This window comes from Emys orbicularis, chromosome 8 (assembly GCF_028017835.1).
Source record: "Emys orbicularis isolate rEmyOrb1 chromosome 8, rEmyOrb1.hap1, whole genome shotgun sequence".
In the NCBI taxonomy this organism is placed as follows: Eukaryota; Metazoa; Chordata; order Testudines; family Emydidae; genus Emys; species Emys orbicularis.
Window position 1 is genome coordinate 34484089 of NC_088690.1, and position 25147 is coordinate 34509235.

A 25147-nucleotide genomic window follows, 5' to 3' on the forward strand; every position below is an offset into this window, starting at 1 on the left:
CACTTAGGAAGGAACAATCAGTTGCACACATACAAAGTGGGGAATGACTGCCTAGGAAGGAGTACTGTGGAAAGGGATCTCGGGGTCATAGTGGACCACAAGCCAAATATGAGTCAACAGTGTAACACTGTTGCAAAAAAAAGCAAACATCATTCTGGGATGTATTAGCAGCAGTGTTGTAAGCAAGACATGAGAAGTAATTCTTCCACTCTACTCCACACTGATTAGGCCTCAACTGGAGTATTGTGTCCAATTCTGGGCGCCACATTTCAGGAAAGATGTGGACAAATTGGAGAAAGTCCTGAGAAGAGCAACAAAAATGATTAAAGGTCTAGAAAACATGACCTATGAAGGAAGATTGAAAAATTTGGGTTTGCTTAGTCTGGAAAAGAGAAGACTGAGAGGAGACATGATGATAGTTTTCAAGTACACTTCTACCTCGATATAACACTGTCCTCGGAAGCCAAAAAAACTTACCGTGTTATAAACTTGCTTTGATCCGCCGGAGTGCGCAGCCCCCCCCCCCCCCCCCGGAGCACTGCTTTACCGCGTTATATCAGAATTCGTGTTATATCAGGTCGCGTTATATCGGGGTAGAGGTGTACATAAAAGGTTGTTACAAGGAGGAGGGAGAAACATTGTTCTTTTTAACCACTGAGGATAGGACAAGAAGCAATGGGCTTAAATTGCTGCAAGGGAGGTTTAGGTTGGACATCAGGAAAAATGTCCTAACTGTCAGGGTGGTTAAGCACTGGAATAAATTGCCAAGGGAGGTTGTGGAATCTCCATCATTGGGGGTTATTAAGAGCAGGTAAGACAAATACCTGTCAGGGATGGTCTAGATCAGTGTTTTTCAACCTTTTTTTGGGCAAAGGCACACTTGTTTCATGAAAAAAATCACGAGGCACACCACCATTAGAAAATGTTAAAAAATTTAACTCTGTGCCTATATTGACTATATATAAAGTAATTCTCTTGAATAGGAATCAAATAAACACAAAGAAAGTGTGACACCGGAGCTATTTATAGTCCTTAACATCAGTGGTGGGATTCAAAAATTTTAGTAACCAGTTCCGACATTCAAGCATGGTTTAATATTTTTTTCCCACGGCACACCAGGCAACATCTCGCGGCACACTAGTGTGCCGCGGAACAGTGGTTGAAAAACACTGGTCTAGATAATACTTAGTCCTGCCATGAGTGCAGGGGACTGGACTAGATGACTTCTCGAGGTCCCTTCCAGTCCTATAATTCTATGAACGTTAAAGTGCAAATGAAGTTTTCTGCTAAACAGCAAGATTTAGCACTTATTTTTTAAGCATACTCAATTCTGCTTAGTCAGCTTATTAGTATAAACCTAGTATTTACTGTATGATACTGTACTTCCTCCTAGCACCATTCAGAAGCTACTTGGGAAATGTATGCAGTACAGTAATTTTGTAATTGCCTAGTGCAGTCACCACCTGCACATCTTACCGAGTATGAAGAAGTTCACCACTACTTTAAAACTAAATTACAGTCTTTAGCCTCATCACTAATAGGGAGCACCAACATATAATGCTTCCCAGAGTCCCTTGTTGCACAAGATGAGCATTCACTGTCTTGCATACCTGCCACATCTACTGCCCTATGTAGGAGGAGACTGGGATGATGGCCCCCTTTCAGGTGTCTTGCACCTGTGAGGTTATGTGGGAAGAGTCCATGTGTTTCTGTTTATATATGTATAGTAGTGTAAGAAGTGCCATCAGCCTCAGTTTTGAAGGGTGTGGGCATTGTGCGCAAAGAAATGGAATGTTTTCTAGTCCTTGGCCCTGTGAATGGCCAGGCACAATCTGGCCGTTACTTTGCCCTCCTCCTTGCCTACCCCAAAAATCCAAAATACCAATAAGATAGGAGGAAAATACACAAGTCAATAGAAATACTGGGATTTTTTTCCATTGATAAACACATGTTTTGGAGCTTCTGGAGGGAGTAACCTCATGGAAACTTACATTTATTTAGTTCATTCCCTGCCTTCCCCCACACACACTCCCTTTTATTTTGAATCCAGAAGCCACAAATACAGCTGGGAAGCGATAGTGCTTCCCCCACCACCTCATTTCTGCCCTTTGTATGAATAAGATATAGCTCTGATTTTCACACCAACTCCAGCCCTTGCCCTCTCCTAAGGATAGCACACATTAAGGAAGGTAGTTTTGTCATGTTGACTTTTGTCCGTTGGGGAAAGAGTTGTGTCAACACACTTCACATCATTTTGAATCTCATGCCACAGTTGAGCCCTGGACACACGGGTGAAAAACCATCCAGCCTTACTTATAAAATATATAGGAGTTAATAGTTCAGAAACTTTAAATTTTAATTATTGAAAATATATTTGATTCATTTAATTAAGAGTGTCTACTTTTTAGTTTTACTTTCCTTCTCCTTGCACCACACACGCATTAGTATGCGTAATAGCCCAGGAATAAATCAAAAAGTTTGCTTCTACAAGACTCAAAAGTCTTTCCTGCACCTTTGTAAAGAAAGAAATAAGTTGACTGTATCAGGGTGATTCTGAAGAAGAGCAAGATGTTGATGATGTTGCACGTAATACAGTATATTTAGTAGCTCACTAGGGTTGTTAGCAACAGGATTTAGACATAAAGTCTTGGTGTTGAAATTACTTTGGGTTCACCCACTGAGCAAACCTAATTGTAATATATATCATCACAGAGTGAATTACAAAGTACTAGCTTTATTTGTGATGGAAACGTCCCTTTGAAAATATACCTGCTTCCTTATTAATAGGTAATCTTTATACATTAAATGCAAACATTTTTATCATGAAACATAGGCCATCTGTTAGACAAATAACACTTTTATTCTTTTATCACAATCTTTTACATTCAAAGCTTTAATTTTATCTCAATAAACTTTCTAAAGAATGGTCCGAATTAATTGGTGACATACCCTGTGCAGTCCCACTGACTTGAGTGAGATTTCACAGGGTGTAAATCTGTGTTGAATTGTCCCATTGTTTCTGAAGCAGGTGGAAAGCTACGCTTGAGAGAATTCAGAAAGGTTGCTGAAAGCCTGGTCTGCACAGACACATTGTACCTGCATAATTATTTCAGTTAGGGGTGTGATTTTTTTTTCCCCTTTAAATCAAAATACTTGTACTGGTACAACCCTTAGAGGATTCAGTTAAACCTCTATAGCTGGAATAAGCTGCGCCGGTATAGCTGTGTTGACGCTAATGGGGTTGTATACTGGTATAGTTAAAGCCGTGCAACTTTTGAGTGTAGAGAAGGCCTAAGATAACAGATAACTTTGGAAGACCTGCACTACCAGTCCAGTCCTTATGGTTCTCTGTTGTTACTGGTGGAGCTAAAACTCAGTATGATCTCAGGTACTTACTCCTGAGGGCATTCTGCGCCAAAAAATTAAAGTCTACGCACAATATTTTAAAATTCTGCAAGTTTTATTTGTCAATAAATAAATGCAGAGGCTCCAGCCTGGCAGTGGGGAGCACAAGCCACTGGCTCCACGAAGATGGGTGATCACCCTGCAGCTCCCCCATCCCCGGGACACTGACTCAGTGGTGAGGCTGCACCTGACCTTGACACAGCTCAAGGCCTGGGCCTGCCCCAGGAGCACCCTGGGGCTCTGCACTAGGCGCTCCAGGTGTGGGGCAGGCAGGCTCACCCAGGCAGGATTCAAGTGTGGAGGGACTCGGTGTGGGGGGATCCAGGTGTGGGATGAGAGGATTCTGTGTGGGACAATCTGGGTGCAGGCAGCTCAGTGAGGGGTCTAGGTGTGGTGGGATCTGGATGCACAGAGGCTCGTTGGGGGGCGGGTTCCAAGTGCGGAGGCAATGGGATTTTGCAGGGGCTTCCAGGTGAAGGTGGCTGGGGCTCAGCGGTGTGGGTGTGGGGCACTCAGCATGGGGGCCTGGGTGCTGGGGGAGTGGAGCTTAGTAGGATGGGGGTCTTGGTGCAGCTAGTTTGGGGTCAGTGGCATGGGAGTCTAGACCTGGGGGCTCAGGGTGGTGCAGGGCAGTGGGGCTCTTCAGGGTGGGGGTTTGAGTGCAGGGAGCTCAGTGAGGGGTGGTCAGTGCAGGGGTGGGAGTCCGGAGGCATGGAGTCTGGGTGAAGGGGGCTCCAGATGCAGGGGTTGAGGTTCAGTGGGGTGGGGTTCGGGTATGGAGGGCTTGGGGGGTTCTGGGTGTACAGGGTGAGGCTTGGCGGGGGTATCTGGGTACGGGCAGTCCAAATGCACGGGGGTTGGGTGGATGCGGGAGCAGCTCCCCTTATAGTGACCCCTCCCCCTGCAGATGAGGAGTGATGGGGCAGGAAGCAGGGGAGGATGCTGGGCTTCCTGCAGCTGGGGGAGGTTTCTGGAGCTGGGTTTGACACAGCCCCTGGCACTCCTTGCAGTGGAGAGGAAGTCCCGTCCTCTCCTGCCTCCAGCCCAGCGGGGACTAGCAGCTGATCCCAGCTCAGGGTAGCAGCCATTGGCTGGGGTGTCCCCAGCCCTGCAGTGATTTACCTCTCTGCTGGTTGCTCAGGGTGCCTGAAATGATGTGCCTGCACAGCTAGAGAATGGTGCATGACTGCTCTTGCAGCTTCCCTTTGCTTCCCTGTCAGAAAGTCATTTTTCTGCGGGGAAGCAAAGAAATCTGCGGGAGACATAAATTCTGCGCATGCGCAGTGTCGCAAAATTCCCCCAGGAGTAGGTACTAAACGGGGGCTATCTAAAAGGCCAACACTTAATCCTTGGGATTTTGGTTTGCTCTCTGTCTTAACATCAATTGAGAATCGCAGATCTGTTATCGCAAACAGTGTTGCCATACCAGTGTACGGGGACAGTAACAGGAGAAAGAACCCTTCCATTTGTCTCTGAGTACAAAGAGCTGCAAAATCCCATGTTTTAAAAAAAAGAAAAAAAATTATGGCCTTGGGAAAAAAATGTAGCTTAAGATTCATCCAGCAGATATGGGTGCTTGAAGGCCTGGAGATGGTATAACTTAGTGGTTAATGAGTGTGCAAAGATGGATAATTGTCAGTCTTCGCTGTCCAAAGGTAGACTATAGAAATTATTAGATGTCTGAAAAGACTTTGATTGGAGAGGAGAAAGAAGATTAGAACTGCTTAATTTTTACAGAGGCATATAAAATAGTGAATGCCATAGAGAAGATCATAGACTCTCAGGGTTGGAAGGGACCTCAGGAGGTCATCTAGTCCAACCCCCGGCTCAAAACAGGACCAATCCCCAGACAGATTTTTGCCCCTGAGCCCTAAATGGCCCCCTCAAGGATTGAACTCACAATCCTGGGTTTAGCAGGCCAATGCTCAAACCACTGAGCTATCCCCCTCCTATTTATTTTCTGATAATATAGGAACAAGGAAACATCAGATGAAATTTAAAATCAACCTTTAAAACTGATAAAGGGAAATATCTTTTTTTTTTTTTTTTTTTTTTGCACCATCTCATAATTAACTGTGGAAGTTGCTGCTCCAAGGTATCAGAGGCTAAGAAATTAGTAGATTTAGAAAAAAGATGAGATACGTACATTGATAAAAACATCCACTGTTACCTCAGGTAGAATACAAACCCTCAAGTTTCAAGACATAAGTCAACCGCTAATTTCCTGGAGTCAGGAACAGACTTCACATACAGGTACGTTATTCCAGAATTATCTATTGTGAGGGTTTTCCTATCTTCACCTCATTCATCTGATACAGTCCACTTTTTGAGATATGTTAATAGTTTAGATGAACCACTGATCTGATCCAGTACAGTAATGGATATGTTCCTAGTGAAGAACGTTAAAGTAATGGGAAAGCAAATAAGGTAACATGGTGTATGGTGCAGTTTGAAATGTGCTTATTTTTTGTATTCATGAAAACAAGCAGAAAATATTGCCTCTTTGGGGAGGAAAAGGGATACATGTCATTGTCAAGAAGATGATGTATACAAACTGTGTCTCTGGGCAACTGGGATAAGGCCAAGAATTAGAAATGTGGAAGTTCCATTCTAGTGTGTTGGGAATCCAGAAGAGTGTGTGGCTTTTATTGACAGAAGGAATGCAATTAGAGCAAGCAAATTGAGGATGAGAGGGAAGCTCTCATATTAGTAGAAGGATCCATAATTTACTGCAAAATTAAAGCTGACTGGTAATGAATAGAGAAAAGTTGATCTTTTTCTTTTTTTAAGCTGTATATTGTAGTTTAGTACAGAATCCGCGTTGATGAAGGCACTTAAAATTAGTGTACGGTATATTTTGTTTAGTTGAAACTAACACTGTCCCCAAGTATTTGCATACAGCTGTTTTCTTTAAATATTGGGCTGTTGCTGTTTCTGTAATCAGTTGTTTTATGTAATATGTTGTTTTACAATAACCAAGTACCCCTAATGTTTCACATTAATTTTATGTAAAAACAGCAGGAAAAATCTTATTTAATAATATAGGGGTAAAGAATTGGAGACATTTGCCTTAGCAGGACAGGGAGAAGATATAATGAACCAATACTTTCACACTTAAACAATACTTTGACAATTATATCCTGAACCTGCAAAGCACTTCAGCATGTATGTCATCGAGCTACTCATAAGCAATGGGGCTACAGCATGAGCAGAGTTATGCATGTGCTTAAGTGCTTGGAGGTCTAGGGCCTTAAAGTATTATTTTGCATTTAATAAACGCATTTAGTATGCATACTCTATATGGTCCTTCCCAAAAACAAACAAACAAACAAACAAAAGGTCTAAATATCTTAAGATTGTCTGTCTGGTGATGTCAAAGTCATACGTAAGTCACTCGTAGCAAAACTGGGTGTTTCTGAGAAGTGGTTTACAATGGAATGTTTTTAGAGGGACGAGTGTAAGTTAAATACAACCAAATGCCAGCCTTTATAATTTTTAGTATTCTGTCACAGGTCTAGTCTCTTAACAATACCTACTTTTATGTAGCTTTACAAATGAGAGTTAGTAGCATTCTCCCTGTTTTGTAGATGGAGAAATGGAGGCATAGAGCAGTGAAGTCACTTGCCTAAGGTCACACAGGTCAAAAGCAGAGCTGGGACTATAACTTTTAAACAGAAATAGTAATGCTTTTAGGCCAAAATGTGTATACCTACTCTGAGTGGGGTTAGGAAAAATAGTGCATAAAAAGCCGGTGGCTGCCCAGAGCGCTGTCTGCACTAATGCTCTCATTGTTCCTACCGCCGCTGGGGCTGTGACAACATTAGCAGTGCATGGGAATTTTTTTGAAAGAAAATCCCCTTTGAGAAGTCCAGGACTGGAATAGCAGGGGTTTTGCAAACAGTGAAGTTTAATTAGAAAAATATTGATGTGCTTATCTTTCACATCCTTCTTTTAAATGTGGACATATTTAGTAGCAGCAAGTCTATTCCTGGCTTGTCTCTTTACTCAGCTGCATTATTCAAAGTGTTTGGTTTGTATATTGGACTGAAAAGTAGATAATCAGATTATTGTGTTAGAAAGTTCTAAAACTAAACTATGATCAATTTTATGGTAAATAGTTTCCATAGTAACTGAGTGCAGGTGGGTACATTTATAGAGTATTGATGAGTTATTTACCTGGGTGGATTGGACCGTAGTTTTTCCACCTGCAACACACTGTATATCTGAATCAATTTTTACCAGAGTTTTTCCATAGCATTCACAGAGAGTACTGACAAGCAGTAGCAAGGAGAGACTTTTACTATTCACTACTAAATGCATTCATTTTTCATAGCTGTTTATGCAAGAGGTTTTTCATTTTATTTATAAAATATACTTGGATTTTTGTGCAAACCATGGATATATCTAAGTATCCAGAAGATCTGTTGCCCATTGAAGTAGAATGTGTGTTTTGCTTCACAGAGAATTGTAATTTTACAGAATATTTACAAGGTCCTTGCTCTGAAAAGCTTCCATTCTAAGGCCCTAGTCTTACCAAGATGTACGCATGTGCTTAACTTTACGTATCTGAGTAGACACAGTGACTTCTATGGGACAGACTCACATGTGTAAGTGTTTGCAGGATCAGGTTCTAACTCCACCCAACATAAGTTGAGAAATATGAAAAAAAACAGGAAGGTATGATCAATGCGGAGATCAGTGTAAGAAAGTTTAATAAAAATAGGACTTGAGGGGTTGGATGGGAGGACATTTGATTCATAAGGAGCTGATCTGAGAATGGGAGGTGGAATAAAAGGAGGGCCAAAGTCAAGAGAGAAGGAGAAAAAAGCAGTAGAGTATAAGAAGTGAGAAGTATCTTTGATCTGTTGGTCTGGTTAGCAGAGGGGACTGACTTCAAATAAATGGAATCCTTTAAATTAGGTCTGACTTTGTGATATGTATCTGGGGGGTGGGAGGACTACATTTCTGGAAAGCAATTTTATTTATAGCAAACAATTGATACTTATTTCTTCTGGGGTTTAACTAACAAATTACTTAATTATAAACCAGCCAAGTGAAAATCTTTTGGAACAGCTCCCAAAATAAGTGTTATGGCTTTAAATGCCAAGAAATATTACAAGCATTGAGACATGTATAATATTTATATTTACACCACTAATTACAACAAATGGGTTATCTAGGTGTTGTATCCTAATTTAGTTCTGATTAATATATGAGTATATTATGTTTCTAATACAAAACAGTGGACCATATCCTCTGGTCTGTCTGAGCTGTGCTTGGCATAGGACCTGGGAGAAGAAAGTAAAGATGGCTTTGAGCCATCTTGATGCTTCCCTTAACTTAGTGTCTGGTTGGAGACTGGTCTGGTCTACAGTGCGAGTTGGAGCAATCTCAGGGCTGCTCTGTCTTGCACCTGACTGCCCAAGAAGTTATTCTCAGTGTTGCCAATTCTTGAGACTTTTATGATAATATTTGGTATCTTAAAAGCATAGCTTCTGAAGTCATGTGATTTGGTGAGAATTGTAACTTTACATTGAAAAAATAGTGTCTAGCCCTTATGGGCTGCAGAGAAAAGTTTGAAAACATGAGCCCTAAAGGCTCAAAAACCAGCAGGCAAATAAATAGAACCCCCAAATTATTTTAAAATCTAATATTTAATCCAGTCTTTTTAATCCACATTTTTAATGTGTTGGGGTTGGCAATACTGCAGTTAGACCTGGGGATCACAGAGTGTAGGCTTCTAATTCCCCCAATGTCCTAGGCCAGGCCATGGTGAAACAAGAAAATTCCCAGCTACCTGGTTAAGCTGGCTTCCCAGCTGCTCTGCATCACTGGGTCAGCATGAAGCAGCCAAGTAGTATGGGAGGATTTGACCTGTTGTCTGTATCTGCTGAATGTTCTGAAATCTGCATTTTTTCCTAGAACAATTACTGTGGGAACTGAATTGGTTATACATATATAGCAAGGAAAATATTCAGCGGGAATGTTATGCACAAGACTGGAGATTCAGACCCTGTCTCTGAACTAAAGACAAATTAATGTTAGTTTAGTAGATAACCCTCTGACAATACACAGGGAGCCGAGGTGTTATGTAGTAGCATGTGTCATTTTTACAGTTACTTCTCAGAAGAGAATTGCATTTTAACGTATCACGCTATAGTATGGCAGAGTTGCATATGCTGTGGGCACTAGCATATGCTTGTTCATTTAATATTTCAAACAAGTTTCACATCAGTTCATTTAATTTTATTTATGCTGATACACACACTGCGAATTCTCTCTTCTGGTACGCTGACGGTGCACAATATGAATGAGAATGCATGGTTGTAATTGAGGGTGACATTTGACTCACTATATTTTTGTCTTTGGAAATTGCAACGCAGTCCTAAAACACATCTTTCATGTGTTTTTACATTTGACATTTTACTTTGTTTGCAAAATCTTTATTGAATAAATGATGCAAGAAAAGAGAGAAATAGTATCACATTTTGAGTATTAATATAAAAATCTCCAACTTCTTTTTGTGACCTTTATTAACTTTATTTCAGTGACTACGAGTTGCCATTCTGAGGAAGTTAATGGTATAAGGAAGTTCTAGATTTTTTCCCCCCTCCCTGACCTACACTCTTTCGGTGATCAATAATATTCCATTGATACAACATCATTGAAGTAATCTGGCTGGCTGTTATCTGTAACAGCTGGCAGCTGACAAGTGAAGCTTTGCAGAAAGAAAAGACAGGTGTAGTCAGTACATCCGGCTATTCATGCTTACAGCTCTGTTCTTTATTAGTAAAAAAAAACATTAGTCTTACTATCAATACCTACCAATTTTTTTTTAAATCAGCTATTTTTGTAATTGGGCAGGTAACTATAGACCCATGTTGTCCTAACACATCTCCCCTACATAGTCATATATAATGAGATACAGTGTAGTATACAGCTAAAAGAATTATGGAAAAGCATTTTCACATGTATTCACTTCAGCCTCCCAACAATCTTGTGGGGAAAGTAATATCACTATTTTGCATATGGAGAAATGAAGCACTGCCTGGTAACTCAGAAAGTCTGTTGCACAGCTAAGAATAGAACTCCAATTCTGTGGGCTAACCACAGGACCATTTTTCTATCTAACCATCTCTTTTGTACTAAACGAGTTTTAAAGACCTCTCATAAATAGTGTAGTGTATCAGGAGGCTTTCTTGTAAGCCATTGATAAATTAGTTAAAAATCACTGGTTGGAATACAGATCACTGATTGAGCAAGGCCGATAAAATCAATTGCTTTTTCAGTTTATATTAAACTCTTCTATTACTGAGAGTATCAAGTGTATTGTTGAGCAGAGCAGATTATATACACTGATTATTGCATTAAATTGTGTGTGGTTTTCCTTTCACCTTTAACTAAAGTCTTTTCCATTTATCTGTACTGTGGGTGAAAATCTGGCCCCCTTGAATTCAGTGGCAAAGGATTTTACCCTGTCTGTTGAAGTGTGGGCACTTAAGAAATAAAAAGTGACAATAAAGGGTTTTTTTTTTTACTTGAGCAAGTCAGGGATTTCTGGAGGCTGCAGGTGAAGAAATTGACAGTAGTGGGAGCAGTGAACAAAGATAAGTTTTTAATGAATCCCATCTCCTGCAATTCTTAGCATTCAAACCATTGGTTTTGAATCAGTTTTTATAGCCTTGATTTAAGTGTAGTGGACAAAAAAATTAAAAATATGAATAATTTAGCTTCTGTTGCCATCAAAGGGTTAAAATAATATGTAAGGAACTATATTGGATTCTGTGAACAGGTCAGTACACAATAACGAAATGACAAATAATAGAATGCAGTCTACATTTTATTTATCTACTAAATTTTCTTCTTTATAAGAAAGGGGCTTTAGGTTGTACTTTAACTAGACCAGACGTAACCTTTGTTCTTGCTTAAGAGGATTCACTATTACAGTAGATGACAGAAATATTACAAAAACATAAAATGTTGGGTAATTCACCCAAGTTCTTATCATTCACCCAAGTAAATGCTAGTGTCTCTTCTCCCTATTATAAAAGTGATTTTTTGGGATTCAAGAAAAGAGCTTCGAAATACTCCCTTTCCCCCGTCTCTTATAATCTAAACTAATAGGATAAAGGCTTTAAATATGGAACATTTTAAGTCCATAGTTGCAAATAACATTAGTTCTGATCAAATTATTTAACTAGTAGCATTTCATAACATCAAAAATTTAATTCTGGAGGTCTCTTTAAACACTTCTGCATGTTGATGTTTGTAAGTTAGATGTTTTCAATTCAAAATCATCCATCAAATATTAATGTGTTCTAATGGAAAATCTTCACTCTAGAGGCAACCTCTTGCTTTTAACAAGGTGTTTTAGTATGTTTTGTTGAGCTTGTTTTAAAAACTTGAACTGAAGTTATAAGCACAGAATATTTTAAATCTTACCCATGAGCATAACAGCTAAATATAAGATCGGGGTAGAGTTAGTAATAATCGTTTCATACTTATGAGCCTGTGTAGTTGTCTGTAACACAATATGATTGTGTAATCATTTAAATATCACACACAGGATTATACTTCCTACCTGTCAACCTTTATCATTAGAGTGAGTTGTAACTAACCTTACTCCATGCCTGTGCCTACCAACTTTCAGTACCGTGTTAAAATAAACTGTATCTATTAAAGAAAAAAATCAATTTAGTGAACTTCTGGGATATATGGTAGAATTGTCCCAGTGGGCAGCTGATCAGCCTGATTGAGTATCTGATATAAGAGAAACAGCCAATATTTAAACTTAACCCAAAAGACTTGAAATATTGTATTGAATAAAAATTCAAGAACAAGCTATTCACTATATAATTCATGTTTACTCAGTTTAAAATTCTTTTAATCTGTATTCGGCAACATCTGCACTTAGGCCAGAATGCATAATTTCAAATTGGCAGAATACCACTCAGCAACATGGCAATTGCTGAATGAGTCTCCATTAAGCAGCAAATTTTTGTTGTTAATACTGTTGCGATTTAAGCTGTAATCCATGCCATTCCTTGGGAGATGTCCTAACAAAGTATTTATCTCAAGCACACATTGATCAAGTGGAGTATAATCTACTGGCAACTGATGTACGTTATTGCCTGAAGTTAAGCAAGGTAACAACTTCATTCGTTTTTTCCCATCTCAATATGTTTTGTGAGGAGAGTTCAGATGACCAGTGCTGCTTCGATTTTTATTTAACTCCCTCAGTTATGTCATGGTGCGTGTGGTTCAATCTCCTTCAAATAGGGAGTTGTGCAATATATAAAAATTGTGGATATTTATTATTTGTGTGTGTTGAGGTGTGACCCTAGGAAACTGAAGTTCTGACAGTGAGGATCTGATGGCATTTGCTATTCTCCAGTTGTAGTACAGGCTGATGCTATCTGGGCTACCATATACTATTCTCCCTGCACACAATGCACTTCATTGCTGACCTGTGACACTCAGTGGGTTGGTTGATTTGTTTCAGTCCATATTCCTCCTAAGTAGAAACTGACACGTGCTGATTTAGATAGTCACTTGTTGTGGACAAATTTCTAATATGGAGAAGATCCTAAAATTTATTTTGGATTTTGACCTAATTAAAGTTTAATCTAAGATTTTATTTATAAAGGGTTGGTACATTAAAAGATTATTCCATTCAACCTCTGAATAATAATAGTTTTATTACATTAATGGACTTATCAAAGCCTTAAAGTAAGAGTACTGCTTTACCGCCTATTTGTTTGAAATAAATAATTATTAAAAGTACAAAAAAGTCCTTGTGTGGCGAGGGAATATAACTCTTGACAGTTGTACCTATTCATTCATTGAATAGGGCTTCACATATTTATATATGATGGTTTTTAAACACCATATGATACAAACTAGTTTCTTATGCTGTGTTGCCACTGAACATGATTTGAAACTTAAAATAAAGTAATCCATTATTTGAATGTGTTGTGTTTAACTAAATAGGGTGAGTTTCAGAGTAGCAGCCGTGTTAGTCTGTATCCGCAAAAAGAACAGGAGTACTTGTGGCACCGTGCCACAAGTACTCCTGTTCTTTTTTAAATAGGGTGAGATTCTCTGCTGAGCCTCTAAAGAACTTGCAGTCCAGGACATAGGGGGGCTAAGTTGGCTTTAAATCACCTTTTGTACCCTCCAAATCCTGGGTTGTACTGGGGGTTGGAGTGGCCTCCAGTGTAACTTAGACAACCTTGGGGACATGGCTAACTTACAGCAGCCTCCTGGAGTGCTGAGGACTGTGGCCCCATCTGTAATCCTGTTCCCCACACGCCTCTTGTGCTAGGACTTGCAGTGGGTTCCTCAGGAGGCAGGCTTATGATCGCCTGCCTCAGGGGAATCCTCCCCCAGCTAGACACAGGGCATTTAGATCCCCTTTATGCAGTTCCAGCCCTTTTGTGTGATGTAAAACAGTTGGAGTGGGGGTGAAGATCTCGCCCATAAATGTTTACAAAAAGGTGGAGGGAAAACAGAAGATTTGTTTAATGTTAGCCAATATTGATCCAAAGCTTGTCAAAAATTGTCAGAAAGAGTAGAAATAGTCTGCTTTTTGATGTGCTGTAATTTTTTTAAAAGATGCCACTTTTGAAGACAATAAATTGCTGTTCTGGATTCATACCATATTTTCTAAACTTCATCCTAATTCAGTTTTGAAGTCTCCAAGATATTATTCTCTTCTAAATTGGAGTTTCAAATGGAAATGCAGACAGACCTCTTAATTACTTTTCTTTGATCAGTAGCATATGCAGTAGAGAGTGTCACTGACTTTTGAAGTAAATAGCTACTCACGTACATAAAGCAATCTAAATATTTTACAAGTGTTCAAATATTCAGGCATTCAGCTACATATAGTACTGAAAAGAGCAAAAAAGCCAACACAGCTCATAAGTGGCTTTAGGCACCTAACCTAACCCTGCTTTGATTTTATATATATTCTACAAATGTACTTTTGTATACATAGATGGTATCTGCTCAGTAGGGCTAAACCAGCCCATCGGGGAAGAAGTAGAGATGTGTGTGGTCAGGGAAGCATAAAGGAAAGAAGGGCTGATGGATAGAACATTGAATTCTTCGTGGCTCTCACAACAAGGAAGCTCACAAAATTATGAATTTAAATCAGCTGTCTTTCCATTACCCCAACAGTCACTTATAGAGGAGCAGTGCAGCCTTATCCTTTTCTGACTGGCCAATTCATATGTCAAACACAGTAATACCCTTGCCCACTCTTATTTCAAGGTTGAGAGTGGGAATGGATATGGACTTTTGGGTTTTGTTGTGGGCAGGGCCACCGAGAGCGGGTTCGGGCCCCGGTGAAAAAAATTTTGGGCCCCCCAGCAAGGGCGCACCGGCTAAACAGGGCCGACGAGAGGGGGGGGGAAGCTGGGCCCTGGATTTTTTCGGACCCCCAGCAAGGGCGGACCGGCTAAACAGGGTCGACGAGGGGGGGGGAAGCTGGGCCCTGGATTTTTTCGGGCCCCCCAGCAAGGGGGGACCAGCTAAACAGGGCCAACGAGGGGGGGGGGCGAAGCCGGGCCCTGGGCCCCAGTAATTTGTACCGGCTTCCCCCCCCCTCTCGTCGGCCCTGGTTGTGGGAGGGAGGGATTGTTCTTTAAAAAAAGAACTAAGAACTGTGACTGTCTCATAACCCCCTGAGGAAGTGGAGGAGCTTCATAAGGTAGATGGGAAGAGGACATAACTTAATATGGATTGTGATTTTATTAATTGTTAATGATGTCCCCAATGAGTTTTGTGAAGGAGGAATCTGGAAGACCTCATCTGGTTTCCCTGCCCCCAGCCCACCTCTTCAGACTCCAGAGCTTCCCCCAGTCCTACACAGACTCCCCTCCACATGTGGCCTCAGAGGGGTGCATGGAGCCTCAAAGGAAGAGGCACAGTTTCTAAATATTAAACAAGGCAAATTATCTTTATTATAATACTTGTTAGAGCAGAGGTGGGCAAACTACGGCCCGCGGGCCACATCTGGTCCATGGGACCCTCCTGCCCGGCCCCTGAGCACCTGGCCCAGGAAGCTTCCCCTGGCCCCTCCTCTGCTGTTCCCCTTCCCCCGCAGCCTCAGCTCGCTCCACCTCCAGCGCAGTGCTCTGGGCGATGGGGCTGCGAGCTTCTGGGACAGCGCAGCTGCAGAGCCCGGCCTGACCCGGTGCTCTGTGCTGCACGGTGGCGATGGTGTGGCTGGCTCCAGCTGGGCAGCACAGCTGTAGCGCCGCCAGCCACCAGTGCCTCGGGCAGCATGGTAAGGGAGCGGGGGGGTTAGAGAGAGGGCATGAGAGTTCGGGGGGGCGGTCAGAGGGTGGGGAATAGGGGGGTTGAATGGGGGCAGGGGTCCTGGGGGGGCAGTCAGGAAGGAGAGGAGGGGTTGGATGGGGCGGGGGGCAGTCAGGGGACAGGGAGAAGAGGTGGTTGGATGGGGCAGGGGTCCCTGGGGGGCAGTCAGGAAGGAGGTGGGGTTGGATGGGGTGACGGGGGGGCAGTCAGGGGACAGGAGAAGGTGTGGTTGGATGGGGCAGGGGTCCCGGGGGGGCCGTCAGGAATGAGAGGAGGGGTTGGATGGGGTGGCCGGGGGCAGTCAAGGGCAGGGGTTCCAGGGGCGGTCAGGGGACAGGGACGGGGGTGTGTGTAGATGGGACAGGGGTCCGGGGGGGGGGCACGACCCCCTCCCCTAACTGGCCCTCCATACAATTTCCGAAAAGTTTGCCCGCCCCTGTGTTACAGTGACAGCCATGGGGTAAAGGTATGTTCTCTTTTCACCTGTGCTCTTAGGGATGCTTCCAACCGCTATCATGATAGTCAATTTTCATATGGAAACATGCAGTTTAATTAGGCAACTTTCAGGCATGTTCCCTGTGCTGGAGCATAACAGTCGACAAGGAAATTATTTATGTAAGAACTTGAGGAGAGAACATACAATTAACCATAAGCAGCACACAGTGGTGCTTTTATTCAGAAAAGGTTGTTGAATTCTTTATATGATATTGTGGTTGACAAGCAGAGATAAATGCCGCTCTGTGTGTGTGTGTTTTGCACAATCAAATTTCATTAAACTTTTAGCATTGTTTCTCCTAAATCATAGTTCTTGACAGTGTGAAATGACCATATGTTGCAGTACTGCTACAGACTGAACTCTTGAGTTTTAAGTGTTAACTACACTTAGTTGGAGTAGCTGATTATTTCTTCTGATCTCTAACATATCTGTGTTAATTCATTTTGAGCATTTAAGGCTTATGTGCACTTTTATTTAGAGTTAACCAAAATGATACATTTGACAGGTGTCACCACATAAAACATTTCTGAGATTATAGGACTATAAGATTTTATTTGACATACTCCGTTTTGTGATCTTAAAAATGTGTTCTAAAAGAAATGTAAACATTTTAATTAGTCATAAAATTAACAAGACCTGCAGACTTTCCATTAAGTTTGAATAAACGATCTGAGATCCTTTCTTTAAAACATGGGTGATTCATTACATAAGCAGATTATCTTTATTTGGAGCTTGTAAATGCATTGGCCACTTACCTAGCCTTTGGAGAGGGGAGAGAGATCCCTTAAAAGACCTTGTTAGCAAAGAGGGGAACTAAAAGCGAGAACTAGCAGCCAGGAGAGCAGAGAATAGAGAGGAAGAAAAGAGGATATCTTTATCATCATGGATATCTTCATTTCCCCTCTCCTCCTTCACCCCCGCCTTCCCAATAGTCTGGAATAGAGGGAGATCTCTGCACTTATCAAAGGGTTGGGGGGATGGAGGGGATCCTCAGCAGGTCTAAGGATGGCACCTAGGTTGGAAGTCCATTGTCACCTCTCTCTAGCTTACAGCAATCAGTAATGTAGATTTCCCTACAGCAAAACTCTCTGCAGTCACTGAGCACACATTCGGTGCTGGCTGCAGGATGTGCAGATTGTGCTGCCTTTCAGGTGTTGCTAACGCTCACAATTATTATCAGTGGTGTCATGATATTTGGTGGTTTGTAAGACCCCAGTCTTGAAATCAAATTGTGATTTATTTATTTTTTTAAGACTCTCAGTTTACATTTTTTTTAAGTTTCTAGCCCTCATAGCTGTGGAGAACAGCTTGAAAATATGAACTCTAAATGCTCATAGCCAGAAAGCGAATAAGTAGAACTCTAAACTTATTACTACTTAGAATCTCATTTTTAAGCCAGCATCATGATATTTTGTCATGACTGGTGATTTTTGAATGCTGGACTTGACAAAACTGTTTTTATCCTCTCTTGTTCCCTAATAACACCATCCATGAGGATATGTGCTCCCACTAGTTCCTCCTGCCTGGGTGATAAAGCTTCTCTCAGTACTCATTTCAGTTTCAAAAATGGTGAACAATATGAAGAGTGAAATGATCATCTTTTAGATCCACAGGCTTAATCATGGAGCATGTTGATGATCCTTTTGGAGCTACTTTCTGTAGAAAGCTTGGCTGCCAACATTTTTACTTGTTGTAAAAGCAGACCATTACATTCTGTAGGAGTAGGACTTAAGATCTGGTTTCTTTTCCTGCTTCTGCCACAAACTTTTTGGGTAAATTAATGTAGGCCTGAATTTTCAGCAGTAACGTAATTTTGGATACCCAATTTAAGATACCTTAACAGAACCTGACTTTCAGGGGGCACAAGGTGTTCAGAACTTTCTGAAAATCAGACCCTTTTAAAGATGTCTCAAGTTGGACAAAATCACTGGTCACTTTTGGAAATGTTGGCCTTACTCTCTGGGCCTTAGTTTCCGTCTCTGTAAAATGAGGATAGTATTGACTCTCTACCAGGGAGGGAGGGTTTTGGGGGCTTAATTCAGTTTATAAAAGGTTTTACTCCCAGACCTTGGACGGGAGATATTCTAAAGTAATCCTGTAACGACATGAAGACACTATTCAAGACCTACACTTTTCTCTGCATATATGTCTTGAGCCAGACAGTGGCACAGGTACCTCTGTGAGCGGACTAGGGGTATGTCTACACTGCAATTAAAAACCCGTGGCTGGCCCATGCCACCTGACTCGAGCTCACAGGATTCGGGATGTGGAGCTGTTTACTTGCAGTGTAGACTTCCGGCCTGGGGCTGCAGCCCAAGCTCTGGGACCCTGCCACCTCGCAGGGTCTTAGAGCTTAGGTGGCAGCCCGAGCTCAAAAGACTACACTGCAATTAATCAGCCCGGCAGCCCAAGTTCTGTGAGCCCGAATCAGCTGGCACAGACCAGCCGCAGGTGTCTAATTGCAGTGTAGACATGCCATTGGCGTACTAGAAGATACTAATTAATGAAATTTACTCCATAAATACTGGCTTTTTATCATCTCCAAAAATATTTCTGTATGGGCTTCCCTTGTACAAAGATAGCCATACTCCTAAATGTACTTGTTAAAGCTTGTTGTAAGAAAACTATTAAACAGAAAGCTTGTTTTTAAGCAGGAGAGCTGAAATTATGGAAACGTATTTCATGTTAACCAGATGTCATTTAATAACTTGGTAATAATGTGGTGGTGGTACTTGTCTTAACAAGAATTTCACTTATTCTTTCACGTGTAGCATATGTGGAGTAACCAGCTTCACAGGGTTTTATCATAAGATGTAATTTGACATTTTCAGCTTTTTTTTTTTTTAACTTTACAAAGACCTGTTTACCATATGGTATAAGTGGGTGTGTAGGAAACGACACTGCTTCACTAAATCTGATCTATACGACCCTGCTTTTCCATAAAATGAGCATGAGAGTTCACATACAGTACTAAGGCTGACACTTTCAAATGAACTGCTGACAAGTGCAAGTGTGTACAGTTGGGCATCTACATTCACATTTAAGCAGCTAAACAAAAATGGCATGAGGTGCTGAGTGTCTGCAGCTCCCATTGACTTCAGTGGGAAGCTACTAGCTCAGCACCTCTGAAAATCACACCACTTTTAGATGCCCAACTTTAGGCAAAGTCTAAACAATTTGGCCCCTTTAAAAAAAATTATATAGTACATCTTAATTCAATGTCTGTTGTCCTCTTGTTTTTTAAAGGCCACTGTTTGTGACAAATGAATAAAATTAAGGAAGTTCCAAGGGCTAATTTGAGCTCTGTGTGGCTCAAAGCTTCTCTCTCTCTCTCCAACAGAAGTTGGTTCAATAAAAGATATTGCCTCACCTGCCTTGTTTGTTCACACCAGTAATTCTCTGTCATGTCTTAATGTTTCAGTATGTGAAAGTAAGCAACCTTCAATCTGAATGTTAAAGATGTCCCTGCCATGTCATTTGTACTTTAAAAAAAAAAAAATCACCAGTTTGCCTTGTCTGCAATGGTGCTTCCTTGCACCTTAATTCCAGTTTAGTTTGCAGTTCTTTTAAAATATGTTAGAACTTATGGAGCTTTGAGTGTCACTGCATCCCTGAATTGAAGCAGTGCAGGTCATTTGAATTATTGATCTGATGGCTGCTTCAGAACTGTGGATTTTTGGTGTTTCAGTGACACTAGGACATTGGGTCCAAATCCTGCCCTCAGGTACTTGCATGCAATTCCCATTTAATTCAAGTAGAGTTTCATACCAGTATGAGGATAGCATATATGGTCTTTAATGCATCCTAAGAATAACACATGCAGGGCCGGCTCCAGGCACCAGCCTGGCAAGCAGGTGCTTGGGGCGGCCACTCCGGAGAGGGGCGGCACGTCCAGCTATTCGGCGGCAATTCGGCGGACGGTCCCTCCCGCTCGGAGCGAAGGAGCTCCCGCCGAATTGCCGCCGCAAATCGCGATCGCGGCTTTTTTTTTTTTTTTTTTTTTTTTTTGGCTGCTTGGGGCGGCCAAAACCCTGGAGCCGGCCCTGAACACATGTTGCTTATAATGCAGCCCCATGTAGTGGTAATAGTTTTGAAATAATGGGGACTAGAAATGTGAAGCTTATTATACTACACAGTGCAGGCTAAAATCCTGATCCCATTGAAGTCAGTTGCAAAACTCCCATTGGCTTCCACAGTGCAAGTTCCAGCCCTATATCATTCATTGTTAGAAAAGCAGCTTCTGGATAACTGCTTTTAAATGGGGGGGTAAAAATAGAGGCAGCTGTTAAATGCCAAAAGGACCCAGTCTGCCAACTGAGAAATTAATCATGTTCTATATGTGCTCATAAATATGTTTAATAGGCTGCATTGAGTCAGATTGTCTCTGCCCTAAAACCATTTCAAATTTGAATTTAATGCAAAAATACTAGAAACGTATACATAGCTGGATGAAATTGTTTGAACAAATCTCTAAGTAGTGCTTATCTGAAAAGTTTCAGAGGTTTGCCTGCTTCTTGCCAAAGGCCAAAAGTGGCCAAAATATTGATCCAGTACTGAATTTCTATAAAATGTGTTGTTCCTTAATGCACAAAAGTAACTACTGTTGTCAGTAGCAAGACACTGACAGTATGATTAAGGAGAATACACCAATCAGAAGGCTAGTTTCTTGGCATAAATATGTTGAGTCTTTAGCAAATAACAAATAGTTTAAAAGTACGTGCACAAGTCTCTTGCTTTTTAAAAGTAAAAGCTGTAGCCGTCTTTAATTAGAGCACAACACAGGAAAAAGTCTGTAATTCTGCAGTATTGCAGAGGCAGCATTTTGCAGTGTCACACGGTGTCCTACTGGCACTGGACAGGAAATTGTGACAACTGGTGCCAGTGGGTCATTATCATACACATTCTCTTTAATCCTGAGAGTGGATGGCTTGAAGAAGAAGAATGCATCTCCAGGCCTTTTCTCTGATATCCTTGTCTCCAGCCTAACTCTGAGGTCTGCTAATTCTTGTTCTATCAGTACTTCCTCAACTCCCCTACTGAGCACTTCTTACTAAAAAAAAAATACTTCCAGATCATCAGCTCCTGTCTTTGAGATACTCAGAATACCTCTTCTTGGTCTTTTAAAAAGAGTAGCCATCGTTATCACGCAAATGACTGCTTAGTGCTATTTTTACATTGCATGGAGCAAATACTATTGGCACCAGTCCGAACATTAATGTAAAGTCCAGTTGTGAACATTGCTATCCTATGAAAGAATGGTGTTTACATGTCACAGCTAAGTTTTGTTCCATGTTGTGTGCTTACCTCATATTTCTTAGTGCTGCCATTTTTGAATAGTTTAAGTTTTTAATGAATCTCCTAGATTAAACTCCAAAAGGCAATGAAAAATAATCAAAATGTCATACTATGTTAGACATCACAGAAATAAACATTTTACTACTTTTCTGTTCTTTCAGGAAATCAAGATTTTTTTAGAAACTTTTTTAAATGATTGTTTTTGTATTAATAAACAATGTTTACTTTGTTTTGTGGGATCCTTTGTGTGACCTACCCCTCTTTTGCTTAATTAAAGGCACCTTTTGTTTTAATTTGCATTTCTTTTAAAATGGAGATTTAGTCCTATCTCCAGTTTCCACAGAGGGTCTGATGTCAGAGTAATTACGTACAAGTAACTCTCCCTTTAACTGCTGAATTTGTAGGGAGCTATGATATCTGCTTTTTTTTTTTCCCTTTATATAAATTCAGACGTTTAAATGCATTTTTCAGAAGTTGTTTTCTAAACAATAAAAATAAATCTTTCCACTAGTGTTGCTGACATTTTCTGTTTACCGGGATGAATACGTTACATGAAACCGCATGTACCTGAAACCACTAATGGCAAAGAGGGGAACGTTTCACCAGTTATATACAGATAACACAATAGTGTGAAATTTCCTTGCAGTGTTGACCACAGGTCTTTTGTGTAGACACTAAAATTAAAACTGATAGGAGGTAAAAGAAATAGTGTTTAAACTAACACAAGCTTTTTTATATAGACTTGCAACATACATTGTAATGGCCCCTTGTGATACAGTGAATGCCTATTAGCAGCACTGATCTTGGGTCCACAATACAGAGCATATTTGATCCTGTTAATTGCGAAGTGCCCTCATCTCATGAAAAATAGGTCTGGCTTTGGTGCTACTGATGTTTAAGCCTGGGAACAAATATAAAGAGATTCAGCTGGCTCTCAAATTCTTAAAAGTATTATGAAAATTAACTTGGGGTGTTTTTTTAATCTCCTTTAGAAAAACAAAATTTTCAGAACAAGGAAGTTAGGGGGGTCTGCTTTGCTCACCAGTTTGAAGAATCAGGGTCTAACGGAAAAGTCTCTGCAAAATTTTGTTTGCAAACAGCAGAATTTTAAAAAGCACTACAGGGACCATGTTCATTTTTATACAAATGATTAGGTACTTAAAGGCCAACTGATCTTTTTAAATTTGCTTTAAAGATGAAATGTGTGGATCACTGAAGACATATTTATTATTTGATCCAATTACAGTATTGTGCTCCTTATGGGGTTGTTTTTTGAATCTTTGCAGCTGTTCCAATTTAGTTTTGCTACAGTGTTCACTTCTTAAAATCCATACTGTTTTTTGTTATGAAAGAAGGCAGGACTGCATGTAAAGAGTTTAATATATTACATAATAATATATAGTAAGATAGAAAACATGTAAAATTGAAGACTGTTAATAACCCTTATTAACAGCGTCTCAGAATCTAATTATGTCCTCTGTCAAAAAAAAATTCTGACCAACAAGAACACAGAGGTTCTTAAAATAAAATAAATGTACACAATCCACTGTATAAGAAAGTTATCAGAGACTGCTTCATAGGAACATATGTCCTACTGAGGAAATGCAGTGCTCTGATTACTCACCTACCTGCATTGATCTGCAGCTTCTGAGTGTTATTTTATTCATATTTCATGTGCCCAGTGGCAGTGGGTGAAGTTAAATTAAATAATAATCTGAAAGGCCACTGTGGGAAGTTTCCAACTATTTGGAGAAATCTTGGCTTTAAAAAAAGAGCGTTTTCTACCTAAAAGCTTTTTCAGTTGTTTTGTTGAGAGACCTTTTTAAATAAACAGACAGAGGTTTTTCATTAGTAAACACACCCGGGTTCTCTAGAAAATAATATGAAACTCTATTGTGCCTGTGTCTTCTTTGTGACTAGGTAGATCTTGTGAAAAAGAAGGTTTCTTCAGCTACTCTAAAGTAAAATAGTATTTCCTACAGTTCTTACAACTGTTTTTGTACAAGGAACTGCATAACTTGTACAGGATGAATGATCACTTTTGTGAAGACAATACAAAATTCTTGGGGTTTTTTTAAGTTACGTAAAACTTTAATCTTCAAAGCACATAATTTGATATTGCCTGTTATGTAACAACTAATAGTTGATTAACTGCATATGAACCTAATCTCTTGCTTGATTTCATTTAATCTAAAACTGATGGAGATTTGGTAAAAGCCAATAAAAGTTCACAATTTAATAGTCATATGCTACATTGTAAAGTTATAAACAATCACTTGTAATGTTATAAATGGGGCATATCCTAGAAATATCTTTCCTCTTTGGCAGTTGTTTAATAGCTGATAGCTCTGTATAAAGCACACCAGCCTCATTCAGACATTTAAAGTCCTCTCTTCTGTATTCAATGTCATCTTCCAGGTTGTCACAGATTATTCCAGTCTTTGCAAATTCTCAACAGAGTCCAGTATATACACAGTACCTGTCCACGTTACTTGAAGAATTGCATTTCAATAAAGAAGATCTTGGAAGTTTAACAAGAATATTTAGACATGACAGCATGCCTGAATGGTCAGTCATCTCAAAACTATGGTACCTGGCATAAGATTTTTTCGAACCAAGTGGATTCCCTAAAAGCAAATATTGTGACTGTAGATAGTATCAGTAAAGTTAGAAGATGGGTAAGGTGTTTTCAAAAAGGAAGAATATGTACAGTATGGAAAATTAGTGTCACCATTCTGGCACTGAGTAAATGCTAACATAACTTTGTCATCTTGTCACAATATATAGTAATTTTCAATGGAATTTTACTTAAATTCTGTTAGCAAATATAAAACAAACTCTGCTTTATGGGTACAGCATTTGAATCTTATTTGGCTTGATTTTTATTCAAATTGGATGGTTATAGCCAATTACCTTATTAAAATTTAACTCTTCAAAAGCTTAGATTTTATGTTTGTTAGAAACCCCCATTTTTGCTTATTAGTGAGGTTAATTTTACTTTCTGAGTGGCAGTGGGGGGAGTAATTTTTTTATTTTTAGAACTAGTATTGGTCATACTTATTAGCTGATACACTTGTACTTTTAAAGTAACTGATCAATTTTTTCTCTGTTGTTACCCACAGAATGATGATGATCTCAAACCTCTTCTTTTGCACCTGAAGTCAGTATTGAAGTATTGCTATAGTGAACAATTTTTTTTTCTTTTGAGAGTTGAAATTAAGCATTTTACTTTGCATCCTGTACTTTCACGTCTGTTTCTTATGAAGGTGTTCTGAAATCTTTTTGGACAAGCTAAGTAGCACAGCATTAGTTCAATGTATGAATGAAGCTAAAATAAGTTTGTATGCTCTGAAAATTGTCTGAGAAAAAGTAGTAAAGATCTCCATTTTTTGTTTCATTGCTAAATCTTAAGGCAAACTGTGCCCACAAGATTAGGGGAAAGAAAGAAAGAAAAGACGGAGCATGTACCAGTCTCATGGAAGGCAGGGTACCATTACTGGCATCTTTTCTGCTGTTTCCCTGCATTGGGCAGCATTCTCCAGCAGAATGCTGAGAAGAGCAGCAAAGATTTCTGGTCTACAGCCTCTCCCTCCCTCCCTCCCCTCCCTGCCCCCCCTCGTGGCTTGT

General features: G+C 40.2%; 1 protein-coding gene across 1 annotated transcript in view; it reads left to right on the forward strand.

Moving 5' to 3' along the window:
- RPAP2 (RNA polymerase II associated protein 2) overlaps positions 1–24734 on the forward strand; it is a 68317-nt gene extending 43583 nt beyond the window's left edge. Inside the window, exons 13-14 of the mRNA XM_065409299.1 lie at positions 23939–24088; positions 24643–24734. Of these exons, the coding sequence (XP_065265371.1) occupies positions 23939–24088; position 24643 (151 nt within the window). The 3' untranslated portion in view covers positions 24644–24734. The remainder of the gene's footprint in view (positions 1–23938; positions 24089–24642) is intronic.
- Positions 24735–25147: the final 413 nt, after the last annotated feature.